General features: G+C 40.1%; 1 protein-coding gene across 2 annotated transcripts in view; it reads right to left on the bottom strand.

Moving 5' to 3' along the window:
- The window catches only part of GLUD1 (glutamate dehydrogenase 1), a 40,708-nt gene that overhangs the window by 1,535 nt on the left and 17,286 nt on the right, over positions 1 to 21,887 (bottom strand). For both annotated transcript variants that reach the window (XM_008570300.1, XM_008570301.1), the window contains 11 exons: positions 21,755 to 21,835; positions 19,506 to 19,561; positions 17,988 to 18,051; positions 16,219 to 16,313; positions 10,290 to 10,469; positions 9,398 to 9,535; positions 8,419 to 8,556; positions 7,923 to 8,003; positions 6,917 to 7,040; positions 5,994 to 6,085; positions 1,786 to 1,848 (listed from right to left, as the gene is read on the bottom strand). In XM_008570300.1, the coding sequence (XP_008568522.1) occupies positions 1,786 to 1,848; positions 5,994 to 6,085; positions 6,917 to 7,040; positions 7,923 to 8,003; positions 8,419 to 8,556; positions 9,398 to 9,535; positions 10,290 to 10,469; positions 16,219 to 16,313; positions 17,988 to 18,051; positions 19,506 to 19,561; positions 21,755 to 21,835 (1,112 nt within the window). The remainder of the gene's footprint in view (positions 1 to 1,785; positions 1,849 to 5,993; positions 6,086 to 6,916; positions 7,041 to 7,922; positions 8,004 to 8,418; positions 8,557 to 9,397; positions 9,536 to 10,289; positions 10,470 to 16,218; positions 16,314 to 17,987; positions 18,052 to 19,505; positions 19,562 to 21,754; positions 21,836 to 21,887) is intronic.

Below are 21,887 nucleotides of genomic sequence, written 5' to 3'. Positions count from 1 at the left end.
CAGGAATTAATAAGCAATTATTGTCTAGGCAGCAGTAAGAAACTGCCCTTTAGGGGCTGGCCCGTGGCTCACTTGGGAGAGTGCGGTGCTGATAACACCAAGGCCACGGGTTCGGATCCTATATAGGGATGGCCGGTTGGCTCACTGGCTGAGCGTGGTGTTGACAACACTAAGCCAAGGGTTGAGATCCCCTTACCGGTCATCTTTAAAAAAAAAAAAAAGAAAAAAGAAAAAGAAACTGCCCTTTAGAATTTTAGATGCAGACTGCCTCTGTGCCTGGTAGACATCCTGTTATCTGGAATGAGTTCATTTGATATATTTTGTGATTATTTAAAAGAACTAAGAATGGGTGATGAAAATGTTCTAGAATTACATAGTGGTGATGGCTACACAGCCTTGTGAGTATACTAAAGGCTACTGAATTGTATACTTTGAATTTATACTACGCCAATTATATCTCAATAAAACAACAAAAACTCTAAGTACCACCTTCTTCATCAATATGTTTATGGTATTTCAACTTAAATCCAAGTAGACAAAATCTGAACTTAAGGAGAAATTAGGAAAACTGGATTCAAACTGTGTTTAAGGGCTTGAAATAAGAATCAAGTAGTCAAAAACAACAGCAACCGGGGCCGGCCTGTGGCTCACTTGGGAGAGTGCGGTGCTGATAACACCAAGGCCACGGGTTCGGATCCTATATAGGGATGGCCGGTTGGCTCACTGGCTGAGCGTGGTGTTGACAACACTAAGCCAAGGGTTGAGATCCCCTTACCGGTCATCTTTAAAAAAAAAAAAAAGAAAAAAGAAAAAGAAACTGCCCTTTAGAATTTTAGATGCAGACTGCCTCTGTGCCTGGTAGACATCCTGTTATCTGGAATGAGTTCATTTGATATATTTTGTGATTATTTAAAAGAACTAAGAATGGGTGATGAAAATGTTCTAGAATTACATAGTGGTGATGGCTACACAGCCTTGTGAGTATACTAAAGGCTACTGAATTGTATACTTTGAATTTATACTACGCCAATTATATCTCAATAAAACAACAAAAACTCTAAGTACCACCTTCTTCATCAATATGTTTATGGTATTTCAACTTAAATCCAAGTAGACAAAATCTGAACTTAAGGAGAAATTAGGAAAACTGGATTCAAACTGTGTTTAAGGGCTTGAAATAAGAATCAAGTAGTCAAAAACAACAGCAACCGGGGCCGGCCTGTGGCTCACTCGGGAGAGTGCGGTGCTGATAACACCAAGGCCCCGGGTTCGGATCCCATATAGGGATGGCCGGTTTGCTCACTGGGTGAGCGTGGTGCTGACAACACCAAGTCAAGGGTTAAGATCCCCTTACCGGTCATCTTTTAAAAAAAAAAAAACAACAGCAACCAAAAAACCAAAAAAACCCCCCAAACCACAAACACATCACCTTTTACTTACACCAAACTCTATAGCAAGGTAGCTTCCCACAGCTGTAATAAGAGAGGCACACTGAGCTGCAACGCAGTTTGGCTGACCACTCGATATTTAGCTAACTGCCAACATCGCTCCCTCCTAACTCAGCATTATTATGTATTTCCGAAGCCTGGTAAACATATTTGAAGACTCTGAAAACGCTGCTCATCGTTTGAGACTAAAAAAGCATGTGCTTTGCTACACACAAATGGGGACATTTAACAGATTGCTATCTTCTATCACTACACACACAATCTGGCAGCTAAGATAACATGTTTGAGTTGTACTTCATGTAACCAGCAGAAAGGCAAACAGCATCTGTATACATACCCTGGCAGAACGCTCCATTGTGTAAGCTAAGCCAGAGTGCACGATGTCTTTCTCAGATGCACCCTGTTAGGAAACAAATATTCACGAAATAAGATCACGGTAAAATGATGAACATAAAAAAATATGGACCGAGAAAAATGAGCAGCACCCTTGGCTTGTCTGAGATACAGACTCACGAAAGCAACAGGTAATACTGCCTGTGTCATGGTGCATTCACCTCACTTCCCACATGAACAGAGACAACACACAGGCCTGGAAATAAATCTGGTTAATTTCAACAGTACCTCTGGGTAGCATCCTGCTTGTATATTTGACAGTAACACCAACTTTTAAAGCTGGGAGGATCTTAGCAGGTCTTTAATTTCACTGATGAGGAAATTGAGGACCAGAGAAATTGGCCAAAGTTACAGGTAGCTATTTTTAGAGCTGGGATATAACCCAGGGCCTCCCATCACAAAGTCAGCATATGCCACTTACCTCTACAAGTCAATTTGTTTCAACAGATTCCTCTGTGTAATTTGTTTCTTGAAATGCTTTCTAAAAAATTTAAGTACTATACGCTAGCACTCCTACTGTGATATATATAGCTATAAAACACGTATCCTGACTTTCCAGATAAAAACTTAAAGTGGGTCACCAACAAAAATTATCTGTGCTGCATATCATCTAATTCATACTGTATTCATTTAGGAAAGTGTATTTCCATACCATTTGTATTAATCAAGAAATACCTGGGTTAAACTTTGTTTTGTTCTATCAAGTTAGAAAGAGGAAACAAACCTACTTTACAGGCAGAATACTGCTGTTTCTTTTATTTGCCGAACATTTACTGAGTACTTTCTATGAGCCAGGCACTCTTCCAAGTACTGGGATACAGTAGATGACAAAATAATAAAAATTCTGTTAAAATGGAGTTTATTTTCTAGTGGGAGGAGATTGCATATGTATGGATTTTAAATCACAAGGCTAAGTAGATCACCAAAGTTTTGATCTAAATAGAAAAGTGGTGCAGGGACTGAGTGAGGCCTTCCAATGTTAAGAGGGTGGAGAGACAAAGAGGTACCAGCAAAAGGCAATGAGAAGGAAAGGCTAGTGAGGCAGGAAGAAAACCAGGAGAATGTGGTGTGCTGGAAGCTAAGAGAAGAATTTCAAGAGGGGAGTGACAAGAGCTGCTGATAGGTCAAGTAAGAAGAGGACTGAAAAATGACCATTGGACTTGGCAATGGTGATGTCACTGGTTACCTTGACAAAGACAGTTTTGGTAGAGTAGGTTCAAGTGCAGAAGAACTGCAGGCGGGGTATATACAACTCTTTCAAGGAGGTTTGCTGTAAAGAAGTAAAAATGGTAATAACTAGAAAAGGAACTGGGACTAAGATTTGTTTTTCAAAACAGCATTTGGTACACTGAGAAGAAGGACTCAATGGAGGGAAAGCTGATGATGTGGGAGAGAAAGGACAAGACTTGTGAGAACAGTGTATTTGAGAAGGTGAGGACAGGCCACCCAATCCCCAGAACAAGAACTGGGCTTAGGTGGAAGTACAAAGAGCTGATCTACAATGAGAGGAGAGATGACACAGGGCAGGCAGACACCAAGAGCTGGGTAGATGTGGAAGTTCTCAAGACTGCTTCAATGTTCTCTGTGAACAGACACCAGGTCATGAGCCAGAGTGCAGGGGGTTGAGAAGAGGAGAAAATATGATATAATCCCTCACGAGAGGAAGACGCTGAATGGAACAAGGAAAAGTAGTATTATAGCTCAGTGAGCGCACCTGAGGTTAGTGTTCAGGATGTGGACTGTCAGCAGGGCCTCCAGCTACAGTGGTAAATGCATGGAAGAGGCAGAGATCTGGGATTCACTCAGGACTTAGGTGTTAACAAGGACGTATGAAGAAGCAAAAGAAAAGCAAGGAGTGACTGTAATAATGGAGCATGGAATTTTATATCAGATAAGGAAAGAAGTGAGGACATTAGGCAGGATGAGGGATAGTGAAAACATGCTAGGGTCAGTGATGTCGTGCCAAAGCAGGGCCGGGTAGAGTAACACGAGGGAAGGAGCTAGAAGAAACTGGGTTTTCAACTGATACCATCACAAGGTTCCTTGTAGCAAGTAACTCAGTAAGAGGTGAGAAAAAGCACCAAAGCCTAAAATTACGAGCACTGGAAGCATGTAAAAATTGGGAGGCCAATACATTGGGCAAAGACTCTTTTTTTTTTTTTTTTTTTTTAAAAATGACCGGTAAGGGGATCTCAACCCTTGGCTTGGTGTTGTCAGCACCACGCTCAGCTAGTGAGCCAACTGGCCATCCCTATATAGGATCCGAACCCGTGGCCTTGGTGTTATCAGCACCGCACTCTCCCGAGTGAGCCACGGGCCGGCCCCTTTGCAAAGACTCTTTTAAAAAGGACTCAAAGTCATTCATGGCTCTGTCTTCCTAACTAGCTGGTTGTATTCTTTCTGTGCTTGCTCTGGAGGGTTCACTCTGCATGACTGCCACGTACCAGACACATGCTGGGCAACGGGGCGATCAGATGGAGGAGCATGCAGCCCCTCCAACTGTGGGGAGGTGGCGGCAGCAGCAGCAAGCCCTTCCAATGCACTGGAAGAAACTTGGGATGGAAGTATGTATGAAGTTCTAGCACCCAGAGAAGACTTCCAGAGAAAGCCACAGAGTTGTGGTAATACTTAAGCAGGGGGGGGGGTCAGGTAAGGGGTCAGGGCATTCCAGACTGAGGGACCAGAACTGAGACGTGGCTCAGGGAAAGAGGAAGGTTTATGAGGGGAACAGGTAGTATCGACAGTAGGCAGCGAAAGCATCTTTTCTCCTTCAGAATAGAACCCTTAGGGCCGAGCCCGTGGCGCACTCAGGAGTGTGGCGCTGGGAGTGCAGCAGCGCTCCTGCCGCGGGTTCGGATCCTATATAGGGATGACTGGTGCGCTCACAGCGCTCACTGGCTGAGCGCGGTGCGGCCGGTCTCAAAAAGGACAAAAAAAAAAAAAAAAAAAGAATAGAACCCTTAACTTGTTCCCATGTGGAAACAGTCTTAATGGATTTTCCATAACTGGAAGTTTAATAAGATATAACTTAGCCATTCCTCTGCCATTGGACTGTTAAATCAAACCTAATTAAAAACTGACTGCAAATAGTTTAAATGACATCATCATGCATGAAGTTTTTCTTCTCCTTTTGAATTATTTTCTTAGGATGGTTCCCAGAGGGGAGGTTCCTACAGTGTACCAAAGGGCCAGAGAATTTTAACAACTCTTTAAATTTTCCAAAGAATTGAACCAATATGCATTTTTTTTTTTTTTGTGTGGCTGGCTGGTGTGCTCTAACTGAAGTAACCAGCAAGCCCACCAATCTGCACTTTCGTCAGAATAAAGTACAACTGTTTTACCAGATATGGTGAGTATAACATCCATTGCTTTTGCTAATTTAACACTAAAAAAACCCCTTATTTTAATTTGTACTTCTATAACAGTGAGGTTAAACATTTTTTTTTTTTCCTTTTTGTCTTTTTTACTGACCGGTAACAGGATCGCAACCCTCGGCATCGCGCCCGTACCGGGGACTGGCAACGGGATCGCAACCCTCGGCGTTGCGCCCGCACCTCGCTAAGCCAGTGAGCGGGAACCGGTCTCCACATGGGATCCGAACCCTCGGCGGGAGCGCCGCTGCGCTCCCAAGTGGCGCACTCTCCAGTGCACCACCGGGCCGGCCCTTAAACATTTTTTTTTTAGGCTTATACGCTATGACTTTATTGTTCTTTTGTCATTTACTGGTAAAGAAATTCTCTTTGCGATGTGTATGCATTATTAATACATCCTGTCAACAGTTAATTAATACAAGATACCTTTTGTAATCTGTTTTCTTTAAACTTCTCACTGTGTCCATATAGTATTTTCAAAGTTTCATGTAGTTTAATCTGTTTTATTTTCAAAAGCAAAGAACCTCTATTTATTTAAAATTTGTCACCAGTCACTAGATTCTTATTTCATTTTCAGAACTTAACAAAAGGGGAAGGTACAAAGCCCACACAAGTCATATAATTGGTGTCATGCTGATTACTACCGCTCAACTCAACCCATCTACCTGGCTGCGGACCGAAGCACAGAGCAGGGAGGCTGTGTCAAGTACAACTCTGGAGTCACCACATTCTTTACACAGCTAGAAGTGTAACAAGATTTCTAATCCTCTACAACACTCACCGATATCCTGTCCTGGAACTCTGCTGTGGGTACAATGGGAATAGTTCCACCATGCTTTCCAAATTTTCTTTCTAAACTCTCTTGAACAGACACTATAAAAAGCCAAGAGATCAAGATAAGATACTGCTAGTAGGAAAAAAAATGAAGTAGAACTAAAAGTAGTCACAAACCACATCCATAACCCAAAAATTGATAGAGTTTTAGAAACCTTCAACTTGACATAAAGGGTTAACCACTTAAAATTGTTAACAAGGAATAAAACACTTTGCCGAATTCCTATATAATGTGAATTTAGGTCACTGTTCTGTTTCCATAACACCCATCACCAGGGTTTTTCCTTGGCTCTATTAAAAAGAAAATGTTGAGGGGAAAAGAAACAGAAATAGACGGAACACTTCACCCAGATTCTCAGAGTGGGCTGAGTACAGAAGCTCAGCTGGAGGTCTTGGCCTTATTTCAGCGTGATGAGAAATTCTACTCTAACTGTGGAGCTTACTCTAGTCAAAGAAAAACAAGTATTCTCAACAGAAGATTAAAAAAACCTCTTACGCTAGGTAAGCCTTTATTAAGGGCAACCAGAGATCAAAATGGATGAATTTTGATCTTGAACTTCAACAGCAAAGTTCATGTTTTAAAAATAAGACTTTTTACAACATTACTAACTTGTAGATTATGTCCTGGGAATATTACATCACAGAATTAAAATCTGAATATATTTGAGGGAGTTAATACATTGAATACTGATGAGGATACTGTATATTTTTGGTGTAAACCTCATGGAGAGCATAATACATATTTGTTTTCTGACTAAATTCTTTAGGATTAGTCCTCTTAAAGGAGAAGTCCTCTTAAGTGTATCCTTTTTCCAGCCTTTTATCTGGCCCTAAAGATTATTTTTGGAGAACAAGAGCATCGGAACTCACTGAGTAAGTGGTAGTTAGAATCCCTTTCATATTTGAAGGTCAAACGGCCGTAGCTGACATGATTTAGATTCTTTAGCCACTCAAAGTAAGATACTGTCACTCCTCCAGCATTCAAGTAGAGATCCTATACACAAAAACGTGACAGGAAGACACAAAAGAAATCAGTAGGTGATGGTTTTAGTAAAAGCTTAAAATGAGCATAAGAATCAATTTCAATACCAAGGCAGACTAAGCTTCACACTTCCCAAATATTATCTTAGATGGCATTAGGAATTTACACTTAATTTAACAAACCCTCTTCTAAGTTTTTTGCTACTCAGGAAAAACATAATTTTGGGATTATTAACCAATGAGTACTTGATCAACTTTGGTGAGAGCCTCTTCTCCACCAAAAGGTTTCAGACTATGTTTGCCCATCAACCACTGGATTGGACTGCCCATAGGGCGTCTCACCACAGGATTAGCATTCTTTCTCCCACTACCTGAGGGCAGCTTATTTCAGTTACATTAAATTTCTTAAGTGTTTTCAGCAGAGGGAATTCTTCAAAATACATCCCAAGTCCACATTAACTTCCAATAACCTGTTAGTATAGACCTCTGCTTATCCACTACAGAACCTGAGCATGTGTATTCCTTGTATTAACTTTCTGAGTAAAGCAGGAAGGGACACTTGAAATGTGCAAGGTTAGGAACACACAGAAAAACCAAGAGTTTAAGTTAGAGTAATATTTCTAGCACAACAGATGTTTATATTACTAGACTCTTGGAAGGCTAAATACATACTCAGGAAAGAGTGTGAAGTTGGAATAAATGTTCAGGTCAAAGTGAAAAGTGATAGGCTTATTAGACTAATCATGCTTCTACTCTATTTTTCTTAAAAGCAAAATAAAGATGAAGAATTCACTATAACTTGAGAAACTAATAATTTCCCTCTGCCCTCAATTCCTTGCAAAAGATGATTATGATTCCAAGTTCATATAAAACCTGACAAACATGGATGACTTACTGGAATAACCATAATGTTCCTTTCCAGGAAAATCTTATCAGCTTCTGGAGTTGTTGGCCCATTGGCACCTTCAGCAATGATCTGCAAGACAGTCAGGAACATACAGTAATGCTGATAATACCATCAACCCCCTTCCACTGAGGGCATTTTGCATATATGGGTAGGGGGGCTGTATGTAGAAGCATAATTTCAGTTAAAATTAACTTAATAAAGGTTATTTTGCTCTACAAAGTGTATTTACCTATTTCCCTAGTTTTGTTAACTTCTTCTTAGAAGTTATGTTTAAGAGAAAACCCAGAGTTGCACAACTCTGTGAATATACTAAAAGCCATTAAATTGTATACTTTAAGTGGACAAATATGGTATGTGAATCATATGCCAATAAATGTGTTAAAAAAAAAGAAAAGCCCAATCAGACTTTTTTAAGACACGCCCCCCCCCCCCATAACTGCACATTGGCAATGTTGAATTTAGTTTCTATAATGCTTCCTTTCACCTTGGCTTTGACTCTGGGTGCGTTGGATTTGGTCAACTGCTTCTCGCTGGCAGCAGGGATCAGTATGTCACAGTCAGCCTCCAAGATGCTTCCTTCATAGATCTTTGCCTTTGGGAAGCCCAAAATCGATCCATGTTGCTGTAATTCATTGAAAATCAGAATTAATGGCTGTATCAGAATTTAAATGTTTATGTTCAGTGCCTACAACATAGAATGAGCAATATTTAAAAAAAAAAAAAAAAAGGAATGGAAATAGATTTAAATAACACTTATTTCAACTTTACAAGGTTTAAGGTGGTCAAACTGTTCAGATATTAGATTAACATACTGTGATATTGTGAGATATATATTTGGTCTTTGTCTCCATATGCTGACATACAACTCCTAAAATCCTTGGAATCTCCAGTGATAAGAGTGTCTTTTTGTAAGCTAATGAGCTGAATGACAGCTGGCAGGCCCTTAGGCAGCTTCAGGACCAGGGCTGGTCACCAGCAAAACCAAGGCAAGACTAGAAGGTTGGGACTATCAGCCCCATCCCCCAACCTCTGGGTAGGGGAGAGGGGCTGAAGGTTAAGTTGACCACCAGAGGCCAATGATTTAATCAATCATGCCTATTTAATGAAGCTTCCACAAAAAACCAAGTGGCCTGGGTTCAGAGAACTTCCAGATAGGGATTTACAGCTGGTCAGTCAGAAGTTCTAGGGGCCTGGACTTGTGACTGGCATCTATATTAGAGTCTTGGGAACTGTACCCTTGACCTGTGTGATGTGACTCTATCTCCAGGTAGATACTGTCATAATAGATTTATTTGAATTAAAGGATACCCAGCTGGTGTCTTCTGCAGAATCCATTGATTGCCTGCTGGTAGAGAGAAATCCCCAGACATGTGTTCATACAAGTCTCTCTTCTACGTTGGTTGTTGCTGACAATAAGTACAGGAAAAGCACTTTGTGGTTTTTCTATATATTCTCAGACGTACCAATTTGAAGTCTTCTAGTTCCTTTGGGTCAATACCATCTGGATTCCATATGCTCCCATCAGATTCAGAAACACCAACACATTTAGCACCAAAGCGATGTAAATATCTCATAGAGTGGAGGCCTACATTACCAAACCCCTGTGAAAAACAATTATGTATGACATAAAAATCAAAGACCTGGTACAGATAGCAAGAGTCATATTTTGACCAATGTAAATCCACATTCTGTTAGTTTAGAAGCAATTCTCAAAAACCTTTTGTCAAAAGAAACAATGTACTAAATGGCTTTTCTTCAACAATAGAATTCTATGTTTAAGGGGAACCAAACCCTTGTTATGTGTGATAATGAGTCCTGGGGATGTTTAGTGTGGTGCAGACTTCTTGGCTTATTAAGAAATGGCAGTGGCATCACCCACACGACCAGTTCCTCAGTCCCTGATGGCCAGGTGTCCTAATGGCTATAAAAAGATATGTCACTAATTTGGAGATGTACGAATTCTATTTTAAAGTAATGTTCAATTTAATTTAGATTCCCCTAAACAAAATACACGTTAACAAATCTGACAAGCTTGGGTCGATATGCAAACCTTCCTGTATACCCAAAACAGTCTTAGAAAATTATGTTAAGAGACCTCCCCTTCCGGATACAATTTCAAGTTTAAATATTGACAAAAAGAAGTTGGTGGTAGTTTTGTATATGTGTCGGAGAGATATTTAAATTAGTTCTAGTCACATGAAACATACCAAGGTTCAAAAAATAAAAAAATGTATCACTCTGAAAACATCCACTCTAAAATTTAAAAGATTCAAAAGAATCAAATTCTAAAATTGCAAATCTAAAAACACTTAAAAACTTCCTTTATATACCGGTCATTAACACTTTTTTTTTTACCTGAACAACAAATGTTTTATCTCCAAACCCTGGTGTCATTCCTAAAATGCTCATGTAAGAAGCTTCATTGATGAAGTTTTCTATCCCATGGAAAACACCACGACCAGTAGCAGAGATGCGCCCATGGATGCCTCCTTGACTGATGGGTTTGCCAGTAACGCAGGCATGTGCATTAATATCCTGTAAGAGGGAGTCATAATTCAAAGAATGAAATGTCAAGTCCAATTTCAGTGATGAACCAAATAATGAATTAAAGTCAAAGCACATTCTCATTTAACTAAAAATATGCTCATCAGGAGTATGTGTGGGTGTAAGTGTGTGTGAGTGCACGCACGCGAGTATGCGTGTGTTTAAGGTTCGCTTTCATCAGTAGGGACAAGCCTCACTTTTTTAGCTTTCTGTTCCTAGAAAATATATAATAAGTAGATGGGAGAAACAAAGTTTAGGAATTTAGCATCAAGAAAGTACAAATAACAATATCACAAAAGTTGAGATAGTTTGGCTTAAAGCTATTATTCCTTCAACAAATACTTAATTAAGTCCTATTAAGTCAGGGTACACCTTCCACCCGTGTCTTAAAATATTCCATAAGACTTGAGCGTGGCACCAAAACGGAGCCTGAGACAGGAAGAGGAATTACAATTTTCTTGGATGGGAAGACTATTGCAAAGATCTCTGCCAAACTAATTTAGAAATTCAATAAAATGCTACTTCTTAAAAGGAACTTTAAAAGATGATACTCAAGTTCATCTAAAAGAGTAGATTAACAAAAGTATTTAAGAAATTAAAAAAAAAAGACAAATAAGGAGGTTTGCAGGGCAATTTGGAACATCCATTAAAACAAACATATCCATTACCTAGAAATTCTACATTCGAGAACTCAGTTTTTTGTATATTTAGTATGCTATTTGGGATTTAAAAAAAACAAAAGGGTATGTGTGGGTGAGACACAGAGGCCCATGCCTGTGTATGAGAAGAATACCTTTGGCGGCTGTGGTTAGCTCTGTGAAGTAGAGAGGTAGGTTAACAATCTTCGTCGCCCACCTTCTGTCCTCTTTGAATTAAGGATGTGTATGTATTATTGTTCAAAAACGAGTATAATTAGAAAAAAATGGGGCTGAGGAGGGCTTCCCTTCCAAGGCATCAAACATACTATAAACACAGCAATCAGAACACTGTGGAATACGCACATCCATCAGTGGAACAGGAGAAACCAGATAGTCTTATTATATATTGGAAATCAAAATAAAATGAAGGAAGTGTTTTAAATCAATGGCAAAAGTATGGACTATTCAATAAACTTGTTGAGGCAATTTGCTACCCATGTCAAACAAGATCAAATGCTTCAACTCACACCATCCTCCTAATTCCCCAGGAATATGTTCCAGCTGGGTGAATTAAAAAATGCCCTGATCTTTATCTATATTGTTTATTTTTACAGAGAGAACTTGGAATTGTATTACTTGTATAATTACCAACAAAAAGAATGAAAGTCAGTTTAAAAAAAAAAAAAAGCAGTCTAGTAAAGTGATGTATAGAATGCGTAGTTTTCCCACACTTTTCTTTCATGAATAATTAGCACTCATGAATACAGAATTGCAAACTTAGTGCCAAATGCTTTTAAACAGTGAAAATGCAAATGCCGGAGCTGAAGGAAATACTGTCTCAGGTCAGGCTTGGTGCCAACTGCCAGGCTCCCCAGCATACCTAATGCTCCCAGAAGCCAGGGGGAAAACACACTCTCCTACCAACTCTGCACTTCTAGGTGGGGCTAGACAACAGGAGCAGTCTAGAAACGAGTGGTCAAAAATATGGCCTCCTTGCCTCAGGCCATGATTTTGGATTTCCTATCACTTAAGAAAGGAAAGTCTTTTACCACTAAGTATAGTCCAAGGTTTAGTGTGCAAGGCTTCAAAACTTTCTTTTGCTGCCATCATTGTAAATGAACTACAAATAACAATATACTGCCTGTTAGCTGCACCATAAATAATCTAGTGTCTTGCTTAAAGAGAAGACGACAACATACCCAGAGCTCATTTAACATAAACAGGTGACAGAAGGAAAAGTGTCCTTTTTGGGAATGGCAGTCAAAACCAAAACTCTTTGAAGTGTCTCATACTGCTCCTGTTTTATTTCAAAGGATTTGTATAATTCACCTGATATAATACTTATTTATTTATTTATTTATTTATTTAAGGATGACCGGTAAGGGGATCTCAACCCTTGGCCTGGTGTTGTCAGCACCACGCTCAGCCAGTGAGCAAACCGGCCATCCCTATATAGGATCCGAACCTGTGGCCTTGGTGTTATCAGCACCGCACTCTACCGAGTGAGCCACGGGCCGGCCTAATACTTATATTTTTTTGTGCTTACTAAGGGCTGTGTACTGTTCTAAGTGCACTAGATTATTATTCATCTAATCTGCCTAACAGTCTCATTAAGATACTATTATTGTCATTTTACATATGAGAAAACTGAGTCATAGAGACTCCCAGGTCACAGAGCTGGTGGGTGAAGGAGCCAGGACTGGAATCCAGGCAGTCTGCCCATACAACCACAGTGTGATGCCATCTTAGGAAATGCACCTGACTTCTACTTTCCTTCTCTTCTCCAAGGCCCGTCTTTCCACTAGGGCCCTTAAAAGAAAAATTCCCCGGCCTTTATTCGCTTGGAGGACTTCTCTATCCTGCCTTTCTCTTGCATCATCTCTCTCTTGCACCAATTCTGTGGCCCATAGGCAACAAACACGCCAAACAACAAACCTTCTTCTTCGCGCAACAGCCACCTTTCAAGCTGTCTTTTCTCTGCTTCTCTCCAGTGCCATTTTTCTTAGGCAGAGGCTTCACTTCATGCCCTGCTTCGCTCTCTTCACACCCCCTCGCAGTCTGGCTCTGATCTCACTACTCCATGGTCAAATGCAGTTAATGAATTTGGTCTCTTTGCAGAAACTCCCTCCCTCAACATCCATACCACTGAATTCTCAGCACTCCCGTTCTTTTAGAACTGACTGCTGCTTTCCTCCTAGATCACTCTTCCATCTGTCCATTTCCTTCCACCTTTACTGACCTCACCCTAAGCCAGGCCAATTGCTTCTTCTGGGCTCCTGTCATAGTCTCCTGCCCTCAACAATCCTGTTCTCCACCACACAGACAGGGAGGCTTAAAATGCACACGCAGCTGTGTCACACACCTGCTTACAGTGAGCTCTTCAGTGGCTTCCTTCTGTTTTCAGGACAAAGATCAAAGTCCTTACTGTCACCTACCAGACCCGACCCTCCTCTACTGGCCCTTCTTACCCTCTTTTCCCACTCTCAAAGCTGGCTACAACAGTTGTCCTTTAGCCACTGAAGTTCACCTCTCTTCTGCACTTCAGCACCTTCACCCAGGCTTCCTTCTGCCCCAAACACGTGCCCCTGTCCCTTCTCCTATCCATGTCCACTCATCCTTCAGAGTGTAGACCAGAAGGTTACATCTCCATGGAGGCCTATTCTGATCTTCCCTCCAAAGACTTGGTGGGCCCTGTTATTCCTTCTCATAGCACCAGAACTTCTTTTTTTTTTTTTTTCCTTTTTGTCTTTTTTCGTGACCGGCAACGGATCGCAACCCTCAGTGTCGTGCCCGTACTGGACCGGGACCTGCAAGGGATCGCAACCCTCGGTGTTGCGCCCGCACCTCGCTCAGCCAGTGAGCCGCCGGTCTGTATGTGGGATCCGAACCCTCGGCGGGAGCGCCACTGCTCTCCCAAGCGGCGCACTGTAGCAGTGCACCACCGGGCCGGCCCATAGCACCAGAACTTCTAGCATTTATCCCAGTTGTAGTGAATATCTTGCTTGCACTTGGCTTTGCATGTGGTAGGTGTGAAATGTCTCTTGCAATTCCATTTCTCTTCCTACTCTGTGTTTCTGTTTTTCAAGGTCTGATCCCTTTTAGGAACATATAATTTTTTTTCTTCATGTTCTGTTCAGTGACTCTACCTCTCTGCTCAATCCCCAGACTCAGTCCTCCTGGTTCTCTCCCACTCAACCATGTCCCTTTCCTTGATCCCTCACATCCAAACCAATCTCGTTAGTCTCTCTGTCACGTACCTCACATGTGCCAGTGCTTCTCCCCAGCTCTATGGATCTTGGGACAGGCGCTGACACCATGTAGGAGGTGATTTCATAGGGCCAGCACAGCCTGACACTGCTACCAGCCTACTCTCTCCTTAGGAGGAGTCGGCAGCAAAGGCTCTCCACTGACTATCAAGCAAAATATCAGCACAAGGGCTCGGTATTTTTGTCCTGGTCCACTTACTTCACCTTCAGACAATCTGAGCTCTGCTGTTTCTCCTCTTATCCCCCGGTCCTCCAAATGTTCAAATTCTACCCATTTTTAAGGTCTATCCAAATATCTCTTCCACCTTCTTTCAGAAACCATAACTCTCTGCCCTTGCAGTACACTATTTCCATAACTTATCTGCTTATGTGTCTTAGCTCCTCTTTAAATGAAAGCTCTTCGAGAAAAAAGTAAGTAAAAGCACAACCCATGTTCATTGCATATATGCTTTAAGAATAGAGAAATATGGATGAGCCTGGAGAAACTTATGTTGAGTGAAATAAGCAAAGCACAGAGGGATAAATACCGCATGTATTCACTTATATGTGGGAGCTGAGAGAGAAAGAAGGAAGGAAAGAAAGACCACAGTAGTGCGTTGGACTTGCAGAGGGAGAGAACATTCCTTGGGCTACAAAATGGAGTGGGGTCAAAGGGAGAGGGAGAGGGAAGTTGGTGGTAATTGGGTGGGGGACACAGGGTACAAATGCAATTTGTGGTAATGAGTATGCTGCCAGTATGAATCTGGCCCTCACATCATGGGCAGGAGGGGTGACAATCAGCTTTGTAGCACATGAATATTTAATTAAAAAAAAAAAAAGTAGAAACAGAAAAAAGAAAAAAAAAAAGAAAACTGGGAAATACTGAGCCTTTTGTCAACTTTCAGACTTTTAAAAAATGACCTTCGACTCTATGTTCAACAAAACCACTTGCATTTTTTCACACACAGAAATAAGATACCTTTAAAGATTTTCCTTTCTCATTTAGGTCTTTATTCCACTTGGAAATGATTTTGTGTATGTTACAAGGCAGGATTATAAATTTATTTGTATCCCCATATCATGATGTTGACTATAATTAGTGATAATAAAGGTAATTATGACTTGGATAATAATACATATTATGCATTCTAGGTGTCAGTTATTCATCTTACTACTTTACATATATTAATTAATCCTTAAAAGAAACCTCTCTGGAAACCATGCCATCATTATTCCCACTCTACAGATGAGGAAACTGAGGTACATAGATGTAAACTAACTGTTCAAGGTTACAAAGCTGGTAAATGCACATCTGAGAACTGGATGCAAGCATCTGGCTCCAGATTTGTGCCCTTAACTGCTATAACACAGCTCTCAGTTGGATAACCACTCAGAGCCATTTATTTTAAAAACCTATCCTTTGCTCACAGGTCTGCAATAAATATCATGTCCATATAATGAGAGTCTATTTCTCAGCTCTCTTTTCTGTTCCATTGATTTATTTTTCTTTTCTTGCACTGATATAATTCTGTCTTAATTACTATACCTATGACAAATACTATGATTAAGAAAAGTTTGTCAACTCTGTTATTCTTCTTTAATAGTACCTTGACTATTCTTGGTTCTTTGTATTTTCAATTATTTTTTTTTTTTTGGTTAACTAATGTCAGAAAAATACATTTTAAAAAATGGGGAAAAAAAATAGAGAAATAGAAGCAAAATAGTATGCATATCAAAATTATGTTTAATGGGGAGGAGAAAAGCCCAGTGATTCTTGACTTCTCTTGTAATCAGTTGAAGTATTACTTCTTGTAGGCAGCAAATGTAGAAGCCTCAGGGCTCCTAGTGGGTACTCACATAGTGCCCTATGGTGCTGGCATAGGTGTCAGCGATCCAGGACATCTCCCGCTCGCCCGTGCTCATGTCTGGGGCAGGCACATCAATGCCTGGACCTGGGGGCACAGGGAAAAGGCAGTGTGACAGTTTTTAAGATAAAGAAGATCTCTTCAATTCTCTATAGAAACAAAGTCACCATGGCTAGAGAAATTTAGATTTCATTTAGGTATCTAATCAAAGTCATAAAAATACTCATTAAACGTTTCACTACAAAACTTAGATGGACATGTTACATAGTAATTTCTCCCACACTGGCATTTGCTTGCTATATGTTTGGAAGGTAGCTATGCCTACCTCCTATGCTAAAAAATTTGCTGGGCCTAGATGTCAGTTTAGCTGCATCATAGGTTAATGAGGCTTCTGCATACAGCAAATAAATCAAATTACTAGTATTTAAGCTTTGCTCTCAGTATTCCAATGAATCACTTTTTCTTATCAAAATTGATAAAATTAACCTAGAGGCACTCCAGAGACGGGCAATAAATATGACTGAATAAAGTCTAAAACCATTTAAGACTATTAAATATATTTGAGATTTAGGCTAAGAGGAAGTATGATATAAAAAATTATGAAAGTTATCAACACACTGAATATGACTTCAATTCAACATACTGCAGAATCAGTAGGATTCCTGTAAATGTGAATGAGGTAGTTAACTGACGAGAACTTCTGTTAACATGCTTTTTATGTGCAATGATGCAAAAGAAAACACCAAGGTCCAGGGTTCGAGATCCCTGTACTGGCCAGCCACCAAAAAAAAAAAAAAGACGTACAAGTAAAGTTCATGGTAGTAGTACTGGTTATGAGGCACACCAAGAACTGAAACGGCTTCAAATTACGAAAAATAGGTCAAATCTAGTAAAGTTCTCATGTTAAATTTCATAATATGGATAGCTTAATTTCATAGGAACTTGTCCATGGTGGGGGAAATATAGCAAGAAAATCACAAGTGCAAGAAAGCAGAGAAAAATTAGACTTTACTTCTTTATTAAGCCTTTTTTTTGTTTAACTATGCAAATAGGGCAGGCATTCTATTAAGTAATTTTATTATTTTATTCAAACATAATTAGAACTCTACTAGGCCAAGAAAAGGAATATATAGAAAGACTTAAAAGGCTTGAAAATTAAACAGTAAATGGCAAATATTTATACATCACAGAAAAGAATATTCCTATCTCACACAAAAGAACTTACAAACACAGATAATAGGTAGTAAGATACAAAAACATCAAGCAAATGAAGGTTAGTATTCCTTGGAAATTTAGCATGTTTGTCAAAATTTCCTATAGAAAACACTAGGAGCCTCAGGAATCCTCAGAAAGAGAAAGTGCCTCGCTGCCTATTCCCAGTGTTTTGAAGGGACAGCTATCACTATTTAAAACCTCCAGTTCCAAAAGGCATCAGACTTTTCACTGTTTCGATAACAACAGGATTTCCATTGTAAAAATTACTTTTCACATATAAAGCCCTTACAAAGTCTATGCAGGACAAGAGGTGAAGGAGATCCGTCCCTGGTGTTCACACTGCACCACCCTGCACTTGAACTTTTCCATTAGAGATGTGCCATAAACAGGCCCAGGTATGTTCACTAGACCTATCACAGAACCCAGTTTCTCAAAGTAAAAGGGCAATTCTACTTAGGCACATATAGATAAAAGCAGTAGTTTAATTTAAGACAATTAATTTTTTGGTGTTTCACTTTATATGGAAACCTACATGGCAATACATACCAATAAAACCCTTTTTTGCTAGCTCCATGGTGAATCTCCTGGTGATCCTTTCCAATTCACTATCCTGTTAAGGAAAAAACAAAAACAAAAAACAATGAAAAAAAAAAATTTTTTTTTTAAAAAGATGACCGGTAAGGGGATCTTAACCCTTGACTTGGTGTTGTCAGCACCACGCTCACCCATTGAGCGAACCGGCCATCCCTATATGGGATCCGAACCTGTGGCCTTGGTGTTATCAGCACCGCACTCTCCCGAGTGAGCCACGGGCCGGCCCCATGAAAAAATTTTTGACATAAAAATCACACGGGGAGATAATAGTTATATTTTCTATTAATAGGATATTTTCTGTCAGCACCACGCCCACCCAGTGAGCAACCGGCCATCCCTATATGGGATCCGAACCTGTGGCCTTGGTGTTATCAGCACCGCACTCTCCCGAGTGAGCCACGGGCCGGCCCCATGAAAAAATTTTTGACATAAAAATCACACGGGGAGATAATAGTTATATTTTCTATTAATAGGATATTTTCTTATATGTTCTCATGTAATCCTCAGAACAGCTCACAACGTAGGCATTTCCATTGTGAAGATGAGAAAAGGAATAAGAAATCAGGTTATAAAAACAAGAGAGTAGAACTAGGGCTCAAATTCCAGTTCTTCTTTGTATTAATCCCCCACTTAAAAAAAAGATTAATCTTAATTAAGACTAACTGGAAAATGATGTATTAATATGAACCCTATGAGCTATTCCTATGGTATATTTTCATTTAAATGATAATTTTTCAGGGCCGGCCCGTGGCTCACTTGGGAGAACGTGGTGCTGATAACACCAAGGCCACAGGTTCGGATCCCTATATAGGGGATGGCTGGTTAGCTCACTTCAGAGAGTGTGGTGCTGACAACACCAAGTCAAGGGTTAAAATCCCCTTACTGGTCATCATAAAAAAAAAAAAAAAAAAAAAAAAAAATTTTTTTTTGGTGGCTGACTGGTATAGGGATCAAACCCTTGACTTTGGTGTTATCAGCACCATGCTCTAACCAACTGAGCAAACTAGCCAGCCTTAAATGATTAATTTTAAAGACAACAAAATCCTATGTTTTCATCATGTTTGTACACAGATCATTAATTTAGTACTATGTAAAACATGTAACAAGTTTTAATAACTTGGAACTGAAAGGATAAATAATAAGATTTTTATTGGATTAGTTAAAACATTTGTCACTAGAACAAGATCCTGACATTAAAAACCTCAGATCATAGTAACTTTTAAATATGGATGTAAGTGCCCAATAATATGAAGGTATTAATTACTTTTAATCAAGTAAGAAAATGAAAAAGACTGTTGACACTAAGCAGGTGATCTTCTACATGACAAAACACTCAATGAGTTAATTATTTCTGTGTTTTTCCATTCCTTGTGAAAAGTAATGGGGACCAAGAATCTCACTGGTATGGGGGATACACAGTAATTCAAGTCCTCTGTAAATGCTCAAATGCACAAATACTTTGATACTTACTGTGTAGCTTTTGGGATTGATCTTAACACCAGCTTTAGCACCCCCAAATGGCACATCTGAAAGAGAAGGCTGAAAGTTATTATTCCATATAATGGTTAAAAAAATAAAGAGACAGAAAGCACCACACAATATTACAAAAATGTGTGACACTTTATGCTTTAATTTCAGAAAAATTCAAGACATAAACTCATACTGATCTCTTCTTTTTTTTTTTTTAAAAGATGACCGGTAAGGGGATCTTAACCCTTGACTTGGTGTTGTCAGCACCACGCTCACCCAGTGAGCCAACCGGCCATCCCTATATGGGATCCGAACCTGTGGCCCTGGTGCTATCAGCACCGCACTCTCCCAAGTGAGCCACACACCGATCTCTTCTAAAACATTTTAAATAAAATTTTATTGAACAGAAATTACAAGGCTAAGCAAGTTATAATGTATATTTAATCAGTGCTTTTTACTACTTCTCAAAGACAACACCATATTTATTTTCCCTCTACTACTACAACTTGGTCTTATTCACAGAGTATAGAGAGTGATTTAAAACAAAGATCTTCACTTCAAAAAATCTAATTAGTGCCTATAAAAAAAAACCCACTTAAAAAAAAGAATAAATCTTAATGAGGACTAACTGAACTTTCTGTCTGTGGATGCCACCGAGGACTCATCGTTAAAGTCTCTCTTCCCACTGCCATCATGTCTGAGTTGGAGTCCGCTAAAAAGCCCAAAAAGCTGCGGAAGACGTTCATCAGAGGGATGAACTTTGAAAACAAACGATGAGTCTCAGGAGCCACTCTGAGCAACGGGGCATGCTCACAGACTGTGTGGTAATGAAAGCACCAAGCGCTCCAGGGGCTTTGGGTTTGTCACCTATACCACTGGGAGGAAATGGATGCAGCCACGAATGCAAGGTCGTGTAAGGTGGACGTAAGATATGTGGAACCAAAGAGGGCTGTCTGAAGAGAGGATTCTCAAAGACCAGATACCCACTTACCTGTGAAAAAGATCTTTGTTGGTGGCATTAAAGAAGACACTGAAGAACATCACCTGAGAGATTACTTTGAACAGTATGAGAAAACTGAAGTGACTGAAGTCATGACTGGCCAAGGCAGTGGCAAAAAGAGGGGCTTTGCTTTTGTAACCTTTGACAACCATGACTCCATGGATAAGACTGTCATTCAGAAATACCACACTGTAAATGGCCACAACTGAGAAGTAAAGAGAGCCCTGTCGAAGCAAGAGATGGCTACTAGTGCTTCATCCAGCCAAAGAGGTCGAAGTGGTTCTGGAAACTTTGGTGGTGGTCGTGGAAGGTGGTTTTGGTGGGAATGACCCTTTAGTCATGGAGGAAACTTTAGTGGTTGTGGTGGCTTTGGTGGCAGCTGTGGTGGTGGTGGATGTGATGGCCGTGGGGATAGCTATAATGGACTTGGTAGTGATGAAAGCAATTCTGAAGGTGGTGGAAGCTACAATGATTTTGGTGATTACAACAATCAATCTTCAAATTTTGGGCACATGAAGGGAGGATACTTTGGAGGCAGAAGCTCTGGGCCCTGTGGTGGTGGAGGCCAATACTTTGCCAAACCATGAAACCAAGGTGGCTATGGCAATTCCTGCAGCAGCAGTAGCTATGGCAGTGGCAGGTTTTAATTAACTTCCAGGAAACAAAACTTAGCAGAAGAGGTGAGCCAGAGTGACAGGGGAGCTACAGTTTATAACAGATGTGTGAACTCAACCAGGCACAGTGGTGGCAGGGCCTAGCTGCTACAAAGAAGACATGTTGTAGACAACACTCATGTGTATGGGGAAAAGACTCCAGGACTGTATTTGTGACTAATTGTGTAACAGGTTACTTTAGTTTCCGTTCTAAGGAAAGTGTAAAGCATTCCAACAAAGGGCTTTAATGTAGATTCTTTTTTGTACCCACGCTCTTTGCTAAATGTAATTGTCTGATCATGACACTGAATAAATGGGTCTCTTAAAAAAAAAAAAAGACTAACTGAAAAATGATGTAAGCCTTAAAGAGTGCAACTTTATTTATTTATTTATTTTTTAAAAGATGACCGGTAAGGGGATCTTAAGCCTTGACTTGGTGTTGTCAGCACCATGCTCTCCCAAGCGAGCCACGGGCTGGCCCTAAAGAGTGCAACTTTAAAAAAATCAGTTCTGATAAGGTATATTTCTATAGCATGTAAATATGTAAACATATTTCCCCAAAGAGTTATTAGGTAGCAACAAAGGTGATCACTTACCAACCACTGCACACTTGTATGTCATCAGAGAAGCCAAAGCTTTTACTTCATCTACACTCACATCAGTGCTGTAACGGATACCTGGTGGTGTTTAATATATGGGGGGGGGGGGGGGGGGGGGGGGGGGGGGGAG

The sequence above is a fragment of the Galeopterus variegatus genome, unplaced genomic scaffold, assembly GCF_000696425.1.
Source record: "Galeopterus variegatus unplaced genomic scaffold, G_variegatus-3.0.2 Scaffold590, whole genome shotgun sequence".
NCBI classification, from domain to species: Eukaryota; Metazoa; Chordata; class Mammalia; order Dermoptera; family Cynocephalidae; genus Galeopterus; species Galeopterus variegatus.
This window is presented reverse-complemented; position numbering and strand designations above follow the sequence as displayed.